Source organism: Cyphellophora attinorum, assembly GCF_001299255.1.
Source record: "Cyphellophora attinorum strain CBS 131958 chromosome Unknown Contig38, whole genome shotgun sequence".
In the NCBI taxonomy this organism is placed as follows: Eukaryota; Fungi; Ascomycota; class Eurotiomycetes; order Chaetothyriales; family Cyphellophoraceae; genus Cyphellophora; species Cyphellophora attinorum.
In genome coordinates this window covers 184124-199666 of record NW_017253266.1, presented here as the reverse complement: position 1 = coordinate 199666, position 15543 = coordinate 184124, and the positions used below count along the sequence as shown (strand labels likewise).

General features: G+C 54.6%; 6 protein-coding genes across 6 annotated transcripts; 3 read left to right on the top strand and 3 right to left on the bottom strand.

Annotated features, from left to right (window-relative positions):
* Positions 1-2620: 2620 nt before the first annotated feature.
* AB675_4812 (putative 6-phosphogluconolactonase) lies at positions 2621-3409 on the top strand (the record flags this gene model as incomplete). The annotated part of the gene is made up of 1 exon (XM_018144977.1): positions 2621-3409. One exon carries the CDS (start codon positions 2621-2623, stop codon positions 3407-3409), a length of 789 nt encoding a protein of 262 aa, XP_017995627.1.
* Positions 3410-3807: 398 nt separating this feature from the next.
* Positions 3808-5429, bottom strand: AB675_4811 (Vacuolar protein sorting-associated protein atg6; the record flags this gene model as incomplete). The annotated part of the gene is made up of 2 exons (XM_018144976.1): positions 3808-5294; positions 5345-5429. The coding sequence occupies 2 exons, from the start codon at positions 5427-5429 to the stop codon at positions 3808-3810; spliced, it is 1572 nt and encodes a 523-aa protein (XP_017995565.1).
* Positions 5430-5753: 324 nt separating this feature from the next.
* AB675_4810 (uncharacterized protein) lies at positions 5754-9470 on the top strand (the record flags this gene model as incomplete). Its single annotated transcript, XM_018144975.1, has 1 exon — positions 5754-9470. The coding sequence occupies one exon, from the start codon at positions 5754-5756 to the stop codon at positions 9468-9470; it is 3717 nt and encodes a 1238-aa protein (XP_017995553.1).
* Positions 9471-9575: 105 nt separating this feature from the next.
* Positions 9576-11141, bottom strand: AB675_4809 (Cysteine synthase 2; the record flags this gene model as incomplete). Its single annotated transcript, XM_018144973.1, has 3 exons — positions 9576-9775; positions 9901-10567; positions 10716-11141. The coding sequence occupies 3 exons, from the start codon at positions 11139-11141 to the stop codon at positions 9576-9578; spliced, it is 1293 nt and encodes a 430-aa protein (XP_017995599.1).
* A 394-nt stretch (positions 11142-11535) lies between these two features.
* AB675_4808 (uncharacterized protein) lies at positions 11536-12210 on the bottom strand (the record flags this gene model as incomplete). Its single annotated transcript, XM_018144972.1, has 1 exon — positions 11536-12210. The coding sequence occupies one exon, from the start codon at positions 12208-12210 to the stop codon at positions 11536-11538; it is 675 nt and encodes a 224-aa protein (XP_017995533.1).
* Positions 12211-12693: 483 nt separating this feature from the next.
* On the top strand, positions 12694-14547 carry AB675_4807 (uncharacterized protein; the record flags this gene model as incomplete). Its single annotated transcript, XM_018144971.1, has 2 exons — positions 12694-13373; positions 13947-14547. 2 exons carry the CDS (start codon positions 12694-12696, stop codon positions 14545-14547), a joined length of 1281 nt encoding a protein of 426 aa, XP_017995572.1.
* Between the last annotated feature and the right edge of the window lie 996 nt (positions 14548-15543).

Below are 15543 nucleotides of genomic sequence, written 5' to 3'. Positions count from 1 at the left end.
CTGCAAAAGATTGGACGCTGTGGGTGCCGCCCGATGTACCAAAAGCGGGGCAAGTATCAAGTCACCCGGTGTTGACAGTAACCGGAGACGCAATTCTTTTAGGATTATGGAAAATAAATAATCTCATCAATCACTTTTGCTTTGACTTGATATTGTGATGTCGTACATTCATGTCGCATATTATACTAAGTTATATCGTTATACAATCGTTCCTCGTGAAGTAACGCAACATCTGCCCGCAACCCCTGGGTGGTAGATCGATGTGTGTTCCTGCGACCACCCCTGGTACCAAGACCCTGTCTTCTCGTCTTTTGTGTTGCACAGCATGCTGCGACTAGATGTACCGTCTCCGGCTTCCCAGGTTTCTTTTCCCCGTAGACTTCTCATGGTTGGGCTTGCGCGCCATCGTCGTCGGGCGACCTAGCTGCCCAATCTCATTCGCGGGTCCATTGTACCGTCGATTATGTTTGTGTCATAGTGGCGTCCACAATGGGTCGCCTGTCAAACTTGGTGCCATAAATTTCTGATCTATCGCAGAGACGACCGTGCGCAAAGTCCTTTCGTTTTCGGTATGGATCACCTCCTCCCAGATGCATCTTCGCGTCGTTGAATCTGCACGTGTCTGGCCAGGCTCTCATTTGACGAACCCTACGTGACTTGCGCATCGGTTGCAATAGTACGCATTTGTCGCGAACCTGATGGCTACGCTTTGGTTTGCTGGACCCGAGGCGTTTATGCTGAGTGATCGTTGACATCTTGAGCACCGGACAATATCGAAGCTGGGTCTTCGTGGGGACGCATTGTCTGGTGATGGCGAGCTGGAGCTTGACGAAGAGGCTGATTTGATGCTCTCCTCACTTGGGCTTTTGCTCTTTCGTATCGGTATTGGATGTGCTCCACGGCCAGCATGTGTTTGTAGCTGCATGAAGGATGGAGAAGAAGCCATTGGGGCTGCTGCCGCCGGTATTCTTCCGGTTTGTGTCGAGATACGTGTTAGCGTCGATGGCTGATATGGCGTACACGTGAGTATAGGTCGTCGATGGCTGATATGGCGTACACGTGAGTATAGGTCGTCGATGAGGTCCGCTTGAAGGGCTTTCGACGTATATGTGTAGTGGCACTCAGAGTAACACAGCGAATTTCGAAAAGCAGGATATGGGCAAGACAATTATGATTGACACCAAGCGCTGCCGACACTGTGTACAAGAATCACGAAACTTGGCCGAGCGGGCAGGCCCAATAACATGAGAAAGCGAAGCACAGTCAGTAGAAACCAAGCGGGCAGGACGCGTAGCGAGTGGATGGGCGAGCATTTCGGTTCTGATGGCACGCCGCGACAGCGGTGCAAACATCAGCAAAGCAGTGACGATGAGATCGATGCACACAGAAAAACCAGATCGTGTGCAGTGAATGATGCGTTTCGGGGCCTGGGCCCTTGGAGGGCACGCTCCTCAAGCGCGATCGGGCTCTGGCACCGTCATCGAATGATCGGCGCTCTCAAGCCACGCTTCTGTGGCGCGGATCGCGAGCGATTGGTTGAGCACTGCCGCCCTTGCCTCTCATCGCTGATGACTTATCCTCGGCCACTGTTTCAGCATTTTTTCAGCATGGAAAGAATGAATCGAGCCTTGATAAACAAGCCGCACAGCCGAATTGTGGCAACATCTAGACCATTGAGAACAAGCCACATTGATGAATTGTCATGGTAAATACTAAATGTCCATAGTGCATGGTGCATCGGTGATTGAGAGAACCCTGGCCTGGCCACGAGGTGATGAGCGGGGACCTCACCTCAGCGTGGAGGGCCGAAGGTCTCTCGTTCAAGTAGGCGACTTCGAGAGTGAGAGAGCGCTGGTCAGGTTCATCGGCCACGCGTTAGAAGTCGCGAGCATCTTCATAGATAGACGGAACCCGCGGGACATGTCTCAAGATCGCTCGAGATCGCACTAATTCACTGTGTCCTTGGTCCACCTACACAGCGTGTTCGACGGCAAGACCGGGCCCGGTATACGCGTAGCTTTCGCTCATCGAGGATATCAATAATGGAGCGATAATTGCGATCGCGATGGAGCCGGACGTGCTTGCCGCGTGCAATATCCCAGTACCTGCCCGAGTAGGTACTTCGGGAGAATTTTCATAACCCTAAGGACGCTCATCGCCTGCTGCGAACCCGACTTTGATCGCGACCCATGCACCGGCACTCGTAACAATGATGCGTAAGAGACAAACGTGCCCCAAACTATACCTCGAGAAACCTCAGTCATCAATGCATCAGCGAGTTACGTGACGTTAGGAGGAAAGACAATGGTCAAGAGCAACATGCAGGGCCCCGCGGCTCGCTCCTGCCTTCGTCAGATCTCGGCGCACGTCAGCTAAGTCCCGAGCCTGTACCTTTTTCTCGGAAGAGATATCCTGCAACAACCTCACCGCACCTCACTTGATAGCGGAGTCCCTACGTCTACTGCAAGTCCCCGCGAGTGGGACACTGATTGGGCACTGTGCGCGTAGAGAGTACATTGTACACACCGCCACCACCGCCGCCTCCAAAGAGAGCACTACCCAGCTTCTTGTACCCCAGGCAATTACCAAACGCCTCCAGCGCGGGCAATTCTCAGCAATCATGGCCGGCCAGCCCAACCTGCACTCCTTCGCGAGCACAGATGCGCTAGCACCCTCGCTGCGCAAGTATATCCTTGCGGTGCAGAACAGCACCCTCCAAAGCCGCGACACCTTCCGCGTCGCGGTATCCGGCGGTTCCCTACCCGCCACACTTTCCAAAGCCCTCCTCGCAGACTCCACCAGCGACGAAGACTCCGTCCAATTCTCGAAATGGGACATTTTCTTCGCGGACGAGCGCGCCGTGCCTCTCGACCACGAGGACAGCAATTACTGCCTGCTAAAGCAGGATCTGCTGGATAAGATCCCCAGTAGTGCGGGCAAGCCGGAAGTGCACCCGATCGATGTCGGGAAGCTGGATGATACGCAGGAGATTGCGGATGATTATCAGGATACGCTGAAGGCGACGTTTGCGTCGAAGGATTCGGTCAAGCTGCCGCTTTTTGATCTGATTCTGCTTGGGTGTGGACCGGACGGGCATACTTGTTCGCTGTTTCCATCGCATCCGCTGCTAAGGGAAACGGATGCGTGGGTGGCGGCTATCGAAGATTCGCCGAAACCGCCGCCGAGGAGGATAACGCTGACGTTGCCTGTGGTGACTCACGCGACGAAAATTGCTTTCGTGGCTACTGGTGGAGGGAAGAAGAAAATTCTAAAGGAGATCTTCGAGACTGAGGAAGGTGGCAATCTACCATGTGGGCTCGTCAACAAGGGAGCCGGGCAGAAGGTCAGCTGGTTCGTGGACGATGCGGCTGTCGAGGGTGTATCTTTCCCTCGAAGAGGCAGTTTGTGAGCCAGCGTTCATGGGCTCTCTTACAGCCACTTCTGCAGCCAGAAGGTAGCTGAGCCTTGCTAGGTAACGAATGATGGACATTCATCTCGGAGACGACAGAGGGCATTATAGATGTAGACAAAACAATCGATCTTCAAATCTTCTAGCATGTCGGCCGCTCCCGCAAGGAGGACTTCGGTGGTTTAAATCTGCTGATTTGCACTCGAGACCGGGGAAAAGAAGTACTTTGATCATGCCGGTGATGGTATGCCGTGCAGTCGTGGCTGTAGCATGGACTCAAGACTCGATCGCTGGAACAAGAACATCAAGTGCGGCGTTTGCTTGATTTCATGACTCATGACTGTGAATTAGTATGGTAAGGTCTTCTATGAAACTCCCTAGAACAATGCAGCCCAATGTCACCTCTTCTGGCTTTCTCTGTTACTACAGTATGCGAGCAAGAATTTGCAGCATGTCAAGACGTATTTACAAGCTCTGGTGAAACTCTCGTCCTGCTGGAATCCGACGCCGAGCTTGATAGATACCATAGGGGCATCTTTGGCCTCATTGCCAATCTTGTCGCCTTCGATGTCATATGGCAGCACTGGCTTCGTCTCGGCAGAGCCAGTAGTGCCTCCCCTAGCAGCGCTGACGGCAGGGCGACCGTCCGCTTCGGCTTGCAGATGCTTGACATAGTCCCCGAGCTGCGCTAAGCAGTCGAGAAATGCCACCATGCCTGTGTCAAATTTGCGGTGGTTGAAGACTCTACCAATGGCGGTCTCACCGCTGCTGAAGAGGTCGAGAGGTGTCACCTTCACGGGAGGTGCTTTAGACCTGTCGTTTGTTGGCGCAGTGGCCTGCGTGCTTGTAGGGGCCTGTTGGGAGTAGTCGAACTTCTCTATCCGCGATGTGCTGCCCAGAGGTCTCAGACGATAGCCTTTGAATGAGAAGCCCAGCCTTTCGGCCACAGTTGCAAGCAGAAGGAGGGTCTGACCCCAGGCTGCGTTGATCTCAGCCCATTCCACGGTCTGATTCGGCAACCGTCCAAGTCTGAGGCCATTGATGGTCGCGAACAAGCCGTCATGGCCTATACAGAATGTGTCATTGAACACATTTGTACGCTGGAGCTTCTCGAGCTGTTGTTGATCGTGGGCATATTTCTGCTGGAGTGACTGCAGTTCGGTGGTCAGATCGTACACTTCTTTCTCATGTGCATTTCGAGATGCCCAGAATGCTTCTTCCTCGTGCTCCAGTTGTCGGCTTTCTTCCTCGAGATCTGCGAGTTCCCCTTCTAGAGCTGCCTTTTCTACTTCCAGTTCCAGTAGTTCAGCATATGTCTTCTCATCCTCGGCCTCGAGGTCCCTGATCTCCTGCTCTACTTTGTCCTTCTCATCAGAGTCATTGGTAGCAGCGGTCTGTTGCAGAGACTTCAGGAACCCTGCATATGCGTCCCTTTCTCGCGTGGCAGTGGCCAAGCGTGCCGAGAATGCCTGAAGGAGGATTGAGGTGCACTCGGTGCAGATTGGGTGGTCTATGTCCGAGTATGAAGACAATATCGAGAACAGTTTCTCGCTCTTAATGGCCTTCGCATTCATGGAATCCCCATCGGCTACTGCACCTAGTCCATCGGCAGCGCTTTGATTGGTGCCGTTGGTCTCTACCAAGGCCTTCTCGTGATCGACGACTTGTGACTGCGTGATCTCAATGAAAGACATGTCTGGAGGGGCTTGCCGCCCAGCAATTTCGACCGAAGGATGGTCATGGACATCTTGAGGCGCTGGGATCGTTCGTTTGTGTAACGGTGAGGATGCTCGATGGGCCACACGATCATAGAGCGCTTTGCGCTCAGATGGATAGTTCAGCTTTGCTGTAGGGGTCGCATTCTGCTGTGACTTTGCTGCCGCCCCTAGACGGTGGTCAGCGAGTGGTCACACTGATAGACAAGAGGAGTCTCACCGACTAAGAGATCGAACGCGGCTGGGTTGAGATCATCTAAGGAACTGTCCACCTTCAGCGGCGTTCGGCATTTTTGGCAGTACATCCTGCCAGCACACCTTTCGTGGCGACAAATCCTCGACTCCACTCGATTCGAGCATCGCTCTTGCTCAATTGGAGTGCTCTGGGTGAAATGCTGGGTTGTGACGGGTGTTTCTCAACTACAATCTGAAGTTGCGATTGAAGTTCGATGTTTCAAATGACGCATGATCTTGTGCCAAGACTTACGTGGGGCAGTGACAACGCGTGCTGATTGAGCGCGTACTTGCCCTTTTCATCGTAGTTGCATGCATGAAACTCCGCCTTCATCAGGCTCGAGATACAAATGGACAACATCGGCCACCAGCCTTATACGACAGCCGGACATGCCATGGAGCCACCTCTGAAGCGGCCTCGACTATCACTTTTTGCAGATGAAACGCCCAATGCTGATCTCGACACTGCTCGCCATCACAATGATCGATTCCTCAAAAGCCGATTCGAGGCCATCTTTCAGAAGTACGAACGCGACTTCTCTGGCATTGGCGACGAGGTAGACTTATCAACCGGAGAGATTCTGGTCAACAATGGCCATCTGGACGGACTCGACGAAGATGCCGACACTAGAAGTGAAGCTGACGAGTCGGTTGGTGAGCAATCTCCGAGATCGGTCAAGGCTGCTGTCACTCCCAGAAGATCTCGACCCATCGCAAGTGGTCGAGCCATGCTTCGTGCCATGACCGTCGCGCCAGACCGGGGAAATGCATACTTCGAGAATGGCAACGCCGGAGAAGTGATAGAAAGCATCGAAACTATTGCCGAGGCCGCCGCGAGTAAGGAAGACGTTGACGAGAATGATGTAACGACTCCCGATCTTGCCGGAGCTGGGGACACGGGTGAAGTCGACAGTGACGAGAATGGCCAAGGGGCAGATGACGACGCTGAGTCGGAAACAGACGACGAGGGCGACATTGACAACGATGATGATCAGGAGAATGTTGATCCGGAACATCTACGCGAAACTTCGGTGGAATTTGCGACTAGGCCTCTCGATCAGAGCATACAGGACCCCATCCCGGCTGCTGAGTCCGACGCGGACTCGTTGTTTGATGCGGACGACGGAAGGGAGTCAACACCAGATTCATTGTTCGAGCATGATGAGGTCGCGAGCTCTGTGACTCCGATGGACGATGGTCGTACGAGGGCAGACCTCCTCAACGATCTAGGGGAGCTCGATCACGATGCTATTATAGCACGCTTTGGTGAAGGGGTAGGGCAAGAGATACTGAGCCTGGTTGAGAAACGTGACAAAGCAGAACTGCATATCGAAAGAGCTTGGCGCATTCCGGTTCACATCGAGCAAGCGATGGACTCCGCGATTCAGCAAGACAAGCAGGAAGCCGAATCAGCACTTCTCGCAACAAGTCCTGCAACTCCAAGGCAAGGCACTTCGATATGGGGCTTAGGTCTGCAGGGCAATCGCAGACTTGAGCTCCACCAGGAGCGAACCATGCGCGTGATTCGAGCGGAATCAGAAGATCCTCTGCAAGACGGTTTTGGTGCAGGTGGCCAAGTGGAGGTACGCGTCGCTGAGATCAGCCTCGATCGCGGCAAACGTCTCCTTAATCGGGGGACCTGTCCATTCTGCAAAGAGCAGTTCTATAGCACTGGCGCGGCAATGGGACATCTACGCAACATGCTGGCTGCTGCTAGTGAGCAAGAGTCTGGTGCAGGTGTGCACACAACAGACAGTGTGAAGGCTCTGCTTGACGTCGTCGAAGACGGGTCCAACGAGCATGAGCCCGAATCCAGTTGTGGAGAAAACGACGAACTAGACGCTAGGGTCGTCTATGACAGCGTCGAGCGGGACATCGACAGCGAGGACGACTTGTTTGCCGATGCTGGCCACGTGCACAGTGACAGCGAAGAAGAGCTCGAACAAGAACAACAGTCACCTGCCGAACCCGGCCGCATCAACATGGACCCAGTGTCCCCCTTGGCAAGTCGAGCAGGAAGTTTGGAGATACCAGACAGCGATGAGCCGGAGCTGGGTCTTAGTCCTTTCGTCCCTAACATCAGTGGGCGAACGACACCTGACAGCGACGGCGCCGATCTCATGCTCCGTTTCCAAGGCTCCTCTGCTCGCCGCCGCCGAGGAAGCTCTTCATTTCGAAGGGCTGAAACGGATGCCGATGAGCTGCCCACCTCAACGCCTGCTGCGACTCCGTATCCAGCCTTCAAGGAGACAGCTGATCCGTTTGATCGTAACGGCGATCGAGATTACCGTGATCGCAATTGGAAGAACAAAAGATATCAGCAGCAGGAGCGATCGCATTTATCTCTGCGCCCTCGGAGATCCCAGAAAAGGACAACAGTAGAGGTCCTGCCACTGAGCCCAGCATCTTCTCAATCGAGGACTGCTCTGGACGTACAAGAGACCGCCACGAAACCTGGAAAGCGCACGACCAGAATAAAGAAGAAGAGCCAGCTATGCGAGTCAGAAGCCGTGCTAGCAGATAATTCCCGCGCTCCTGTACCATTTGATCAAGCTATAAGCGCCGCGACCTCGGCTGTCAGGGCAGTCTCAGAGTCTCTGACTCGTTGGGGCCAGACGCGCCAAACTATTTCCAATGGTGAGGAGACAGAAGAGCAGTACCACACACCAGAAGAGGTGCGGTGTTCGCCAGAGCCTGTCGACGCTGGCGACGACCTCCCACCTTTCCCAGATTTTGATAACACATCAGATTGCGAAGCCGACGATGGGCCGCTGGACCCCAGCGACGGCAGTCACCCCCGCGACGATAGCGAAAGAGCTTCTGTTCACGAACTCGGCGATGACGTCGACCTGAACGACCGTTTCGGCCCCGTCCGCATCTCCAGCACTCCTTCAGAAGCAGACGAGCTTGACATGCTCTTCGCCGAGAACCACGCTGAAGAAACCTCCGGCTCCGACTCAGACGCCTTCGAAGCCGTGTACCACTTCAACGTCGCGGATTTCAAAAGTCTGGTCATTATGCACGAAGTCCACGGGCACGGCCTGGAGGCCGTCGGAGAGCGAATGTCCGATCACTACCGCAGCTACCGTACACGGGTCGGTCCCTCCTGGCGAGGCATACTACCCGAAGTAGTCTGGACCGAGGAGGACGAGATGCTCCTACGGCAGCTGAGCCTGAACGACCACACTCTCATGGAGACCATCAAACGCCGCCTCCCACACTTCCGTCAATTCGACATCGGCAACCGTCTTGCCGAGTGGTGGCTGTACGAATTCTGCCACTCGCAACAATCTCACCCTCACCACCACCAGCAACAACCGAAGACCGTTGCCCCGCTCACCAAGCCTCCACACGCCCGCTCCTTACACCTCCTTCACCTCGACCAATCTCCTGGCAGCCTCGACGTCGCCCTACCTCCTACCACCTTCGCTGAGTTCTACGAGAACTCCAAGCGCAAACACCCTCCTGAACCCATCAGCCAACGCGTATGCCGCCAGCAAAATCCTCAGACCGGCGCATGGCGCGGCTGCGGCAGGATCTTTTCGCAGCGTGATGCAGTCCTGCGGCATTGGAAGGCCACCGAGAGAGCCTGCCTGAAGGAGGGCTTTGATCGGATGAAGAAGCCTGAGAACAGGAGGCGGACACGGGTAGCTGGACCCGAAGCGGAAGGTTTCGAGGAGCTTGAAGGTGGGAGGAAGAAGGGAGGCGAGGTGCAGTGCCGACAAATGAGTCCTGGGCGTCAGACGGTGGTCCGGGGCTGTGGAAAGTGGTTCAGCCAGAAGAGCACGATGTATAGGCACTGGCGGCAACGGCGCGGAAGGTACTGCAGGCCGGAGTGGTATCGGTGGCCTAGTGAGCCGGATGCTGACGAGGGACGTCCGGGAACTGCTGAGACTGGTGCTAGTGATGTCGATGAGAGGCCAGCAATGGCCAGTAGTGCTGCTGAGACCGCCAATTTGTCCGCAAGCATTTTCCTCGACGAAGAAGCCGCAAATGCTGCTCCGAAATCTCGTGGTGGACAGACGGCGGTCGTCTTTGCGGGACTGGACGTGTCGGCCATCGTGAGACCGTCAGCCGCCGCAGCAGACATATCGGGCGCTGGCAGCACTTAGCACTTGCGGCACAGAGCCATGTTTCTGTGATCTCCCCAGCTTGGTAGGCCCGATTCGGTTCGGTCAGAGCCCGCCTCAGTATACACTGAGACATACTCAACAGAATCAATCACCACCAGTTTCAGCAGCCAAGATCTCCTCGAGCTCCGCCATGCTCGCCTCTCCAACGTCACCAATCGCGGAGGAGTCAGCCGGGTCAATCCCAGCCCAGAATTTCGATAGATGTCGCATCCCACTGTCGCAGAAGATGGTTACGATGCGATGGCCGGGACCGAGGGCGAGGGCCGTGCGGAGGGCTGCGACGCCTGTATTTCCAGGATAGTCAGTAGCCATACAATGTCAGGTAGCTACGGACGATACCATCACCGGCACCAACAAAGTCCTCCTCAAACCAGAAAGGCACAGAGAGGCGAGCAAGGCGTTGACTCACAATTAACAGCACTGCTGCCCCCCACAAACCACCCTTCCCTCCAACACAACCACCGTGCCATCCTCCTCGCTTCCTCGTCCGTTACACGCACTGCATCATCGACAACGCCTGCGTCGTCGCCGACCTGCCAATTGAATGTACTCCGCGTAAGACCGATCCCTTCGATTATCGTATCGACTTGGCTGCGTCGGCGCGTCCCCTCGCGCTCGGTGGGCGAAAAGAAGATATTGTGCTTCACCTTGTTGTAAAGCCCGGAGCCAGTGGGGTCGGCGAGGACAACTCTGGGCGGACGGTGGGTCTTCTCCTTGAGGTACAACCCAACGCCAGAAATCGTCCCACCCGTGCCCGCGCCAGCGACGAAGGCGTCGATTTGACCATCCATCTGGGTGTATATCTCGGGACCTGTTGTGTGGTAGTGCGCGCGGTAGTTTGCTGGGGATTCGAATTGGTTCGCGAAATGGGCGCGGCCGGTTATGTTGATTATGATTGAATCTGACTTGGCGTCGGGATCATGTTTCGTAGAGCCGGCGTCGTCATCGTTGCCCTCGCCGCTTTGCCGCTTGAGAAGTGCCGGTATGTCGGCGAAGATTTCGACCTCTCCCCTGACTCCCTCCTCGAAAGCTTTCGTATGCCACACACTCGCCTCCTCGCTAGATTCACGAAGTGCCTCCGATCCACTATCGGTGCTGGGGTCACCCTACTGACCCTCGCACCCAACTTCTCCAACAAATCGTTCTTCTCGCGGCTCTGGTCGCTCGGCATGAAGATATGGCAAGCTACACCCAGGCTCCGTGCGAGTGTAGCGAGCGAAATACCAGTTGAGCCGACGGTGCTTCGTAGATCGTGTCCCCAGGCGCCAGTGGTGGGGTGTTAGTGGACGAAGGATGCTGCAGCGAGTGTAAGATGGAGCGAGCGACGCGGTCTTTCGGGGAGCCGCCGGGGTTGAGGAGCTCGAGTTTGGCGTAGATTGAGCACTGGGTGAGGCGGGAGAGGGTTGGGAGGAGTGTTAGGGGGGTGTTTCCTATTGTGTTGGCAAGGGAAGAGGCGGGCTGTGGTGGTGCTTGGGTTTGAGGACGAGAGCTGGAAGGCGGGGCGTTTCGAGATGGATTTCCTTTGCTGTCTTGGTGGTCATTCTTGCTGAGCAGTGCGGCCAGAGGAGTATAAGTCACGGCGAGTAGTGCCAAGGAGGCGCCAGCGATAAATGCTAGGGTTGTTCGTTGGGAAGTTGAGTCGAGCGCCATTGCCTCCACAAGAATGGACGCTGTAGTGATAGCATGAAGATGTCCTTGTCGAGGGGATTTCAGATAGCGACTCTGGGCGGAAGACGCGGTCTTGAGTGTCTACTGTCCAGGTGGTCTGGAGATCATAATGTCAAGCATTTATATGTGCGGGCTTATTCGGAGCTTAGATCAGACCGGTTGACAACTGCTTGACTGGAGAAGGAACGCGATTCATGGTGGTCGTTCATCGAATCTGACGAGCGGCAGACGAGCATGCAATTCATGAAGCAAAGTGACGTAGAAGTTGCTGAAAGATTGTATTCAAGTTGTAATGTGGCTAATCACATGCCGAAGTTCTTCTTCCTGGCAGAATCAAGTCGTCCTGCCAGGCGCTCCTCCGTCGAACCCTGCGCCCTCAATCTTCCGGCTGTGAGAATATACCGATCCGGACTCTGTGGAACTGTGGCAATTTCGGAATGACGACCGCCATCAATGCCATGAAGTTGACGGTGAAGTAAGTCAAGTCATAATGGGTGTAATGGGTGCTGAGGAGGAATAACACAATGGGCACTGAGAGTAGAAACTTCTTCGCTGGCGTGTATTGATCCCCATTGTCGATCTGCTCCCACATGTTGAGGTTATCATAGGCTCCCGCGTTGAATTCGAAGGGGATGCCACGGACGTAGTGGAACATGAGGTATGAGCCAGCCATGTAGGTGATGTTGGTCAACGTCCAGGATACTTCTTGTGTCATTCCGGGCATCACATCGAACAGGACTTTCAGTAACAGGATCAGGACTGGATGTATTGTCCAGGCACCTGTCTCGTTGTCAGCTTCTGCATGAGAAGGCGAGCCTGGGGAGCCTACCTTTTGCATTGACCATTGTGAGTTCAGATTCGGCAGCGCCGATTGATCTGCCAGTTGTTCCTGCGACTCCGGTGGCTCCTGGTATATTATACTGCTAGAACGACGCCGTCGGCCAGTCTTGGTTGTGCTCATGTTTCCCGGCTCGTACGAGGTGGACTCAGAAGATGGGTCTTTCGTATCGGCTTGGAAAGAGATGGTGCGCTGGAGGGTGACGGAGGACATGGATTCTTGAGATGTCAAAGAGAGGATGCTGGGTGGTTGTCAATGAAACCGAATTGCTGATTATATTCAGGCCGAGACGAACCCACTGTGGCAGCTATTTGCGAGCTGGTCGCGTGGCTGTAGAATGTGGTAGCCTGCAGGCGGCGAAGAAAAGAAGGCGAATGCTGGTTCCGAAGGTGGATGAAGAATATGACGGAGACAATTGTATCACTGGACGGTCGTTAATGTCAATGGTGCAGCCTATCTAATGGGGGTCTATGTTGAGGTCTGCCGAGTGAATGAGTGAGACACTTCTGGCGGGCTGCCACATCCCAGGAACCTGAACCGACATCACGTCAAGCTGCATGACACGAGCTTAGGGTTAGGGCTGGGATCCTCGACTTAAACATGACATGACTTCGAGGGGGACTCGCACTCCAATATTCTGATGCGTCCTCGAAGGTTCTTGACTATGAACTATCTACCTGTCACTTGAGAGTAGCCATGGTGAGCGATAGTGATGGCGGGTCAAATGATGACTCACGCACAGCAAATGTCGCTGCGCAAGCAAGTTCTCATGCCAGTGCCAAATCCTCTGCCTCGAACTCACCTTTGAAACCAAAGCGCAAGAGAGCCCGCAAACGCGAGAAGAAGCGGCTGGCGAAGTTGGCTCTGTCAGCAGGTGCCACTCTCTCCGAGTCTGCTGCTTATCTTGATCCCTCTGCCGCTACTAACGTAGATGATCCTTCCGCAAAAGATACGCCCCAAGACAGCCCACAATCTGCCAACATGGCTTCAAGTTTTGGGAAGAACCGCTTAGCATCAGGTTTTGCGCCGCGTCAGACTGCAGTAGACAACACTGCGACGATTGTAGCGCAAGTACAAGTACCCAACAACAACACCTCCACAGACTCACCGAGTAACAACGAACCCATCGAGATCTCGTCCTCGGACGAATCTTCCTCAGTGTCGGATAACGAGGATGGCGGCATGATTGTCAACATTGACGCCGCCAAACCAAAGATGTTGCAGAGTCGCCAGGCACAAATTCAGGGCGAGCATGTCAACACAGCCATTCCTCCGCCACCTCCACTGTCTCAAGCGCCTCCACCTCCGCCACCACCTCAGTCATCTGGTTTGAGGCTAGAAGATCTCGATAACGACGAGCTGGAGGACCAGATCCGGTATACCCTCTTCCACCTCGAACGCGACCAGATAGACCTCAATCGCCCCGTTACGTGCTTGACATGCCTCGAGCAAGGTCACATGTCCGACCAGTGCCCTGAGAATGATTGCGAGCACTGTAGTCTAGATGGGCACTCTTCCAAAAGATGTCAAAAGGTCGCTCGCTGCTCCAGATGTCGTCAGCCTGGTCACCAATTGGCTGAATGCATATCTGACCTCAGGGTTACGACTGTGCCCTGCGATATATGTAATAATCTGTCTCACGTCGAAGCGGATTGCAATCAACGCTTTTTCCCAAAGTCAGAACTGAGTTCTACAGCAGGAGGACCGGTGCGTCTGTGGGTCTCATGCTGCATCTGCGCCTCGAAGTCACACCTCGTAGGAGATTGTCCAGAGGCAGACCGAGCTGCCGCTGCAAGATGGTCCCTGAAATCCCTCAAGCCGGGTCAGTATGTCAACCGAAGTCTCGAAACAGGTATGCAGACACTAGAGTTCGATGCTGCCAACAGAAATATGAGACCGCCTGGGTTGCAGATACGGGGCCAGTCTGACGTTCGTCATGCTGTGTACAGCGGTGAATCGTCCGAAGATGGAGAGTTCATACGTCCAACGGTGAAGGCACCTGGAGCCACCACAAGACGTGTACCCGATTTTCAGTTCGGGCCGACACGCGAACAGCCACGATTTGGAGACCTACCAAACAATGGCGATGCTCGAGGGCGGTCATCGTGGTACGCCACGGACTCTTTTGGCGCACGCCGTTCTCGATCACCGAAGAATGCTGCCAGCGATCGTTACCGGCCAGGACTTGACAGACAGCGGTCGCCTCGAAGATTCGATTCTGGATATCAGAACAGACCACCATCTCCACCTCGAAGAGGTCCCCCTCCACCTGCTTACGACTCCTACAATTCGTACCGACCCGACGATCGCTCGTACCCTCCCTCTTACCACAACAGCGGCTACAACAGCAGGCCCGCCTCACCAGACCGGGACCAGCCACAGTGGCCGACCATGACCTTGCCAACCAGGAAAGGCTCAAATCCAAACCTCAACCCGCTTGCTAGTAGGGTCTCGGCCCCAAACTCGAATTCGAATGCCTCGTCAGCTGGTCCTTCTAAGAAGAAAAAGAAGACCCGAGCAAAATCACAGAAATTCGATAATGCTGGCTAGCTCGTCTGGACATGGTCTAAACCACCGAGCATGCCGCCGAGCATCTAAAAGGGTGTGCTGTAAACATGAACGCGTCCCAAACACGACAATTAGCAGCAATGTCCCACTATCTCGGGGATAGGTGAGCAGTAGCTGCCAACCGCAGGCGCAAAGCTACAGAGGTGAAGAGGACGCAGATAGAGAAAGACCACCAGTGATGGTGAGGCATGTTCGCGGGACCCGAAATTGAGCACCGACTCGAGAAATGAGGTGTGCATATTGCAGACAAGATCTCGCTGGGAACAACCCACGGTGGTCTAGGAGTTCGCAAATGCGCTCCTGCCGGGAGGAGGGCGACTGACACACGTCCGGAGACGACAGTGGGCCAAACCAACAGGATACATGTAGCGGAAGCAAGACTCCAGCTTTGGAGGCAGGCATTTGCTATGTGGTAGAGTTTCTTGCCAACGTGGAAGGGCTGGCAGGGAAATCGCCTAGCAGTGTCAGGTAGCCTTGTAAGCTCCTACGCCTGTCGCTTGCCTTGCCTTCGTAACCATCGATATGTTGCCAGCACAATTCTCTTGATCTGCGTAGAAGCACGCGAACAGTCCCTGGAGATGGCCAGAGGTCAACTGTGCAGGATTTCTCCTGCACTTTGCCTGTGCCAAGATCTAGGTGGAGCGGAAAGTCTAAACGAACGCATCGCGTTCGCTCTTACCTAGACAGCCACCTGTGATATTGAGTACCTTCGCAACTTGATCTATAATACGACCGGCCGCTCATTTCACTTCATCTCGCAGGCCGCTCCTTACCCACGAGGTTGGCGGTGTTGGTCGACATACTGTGAAGTCACGCTGCTGCCGAAACGTCTCTGACTCGAGGAACGTCTCTGCGAATCTGCTACAGCAGAGCTGTTCGCCACCACCATTGTGACTCCATCGAAACTACATATACATGTGGACCGCAAAATCTGCTCGAACACCATCCGTGAACACAAGCATTTCAGCAGCATGGTGT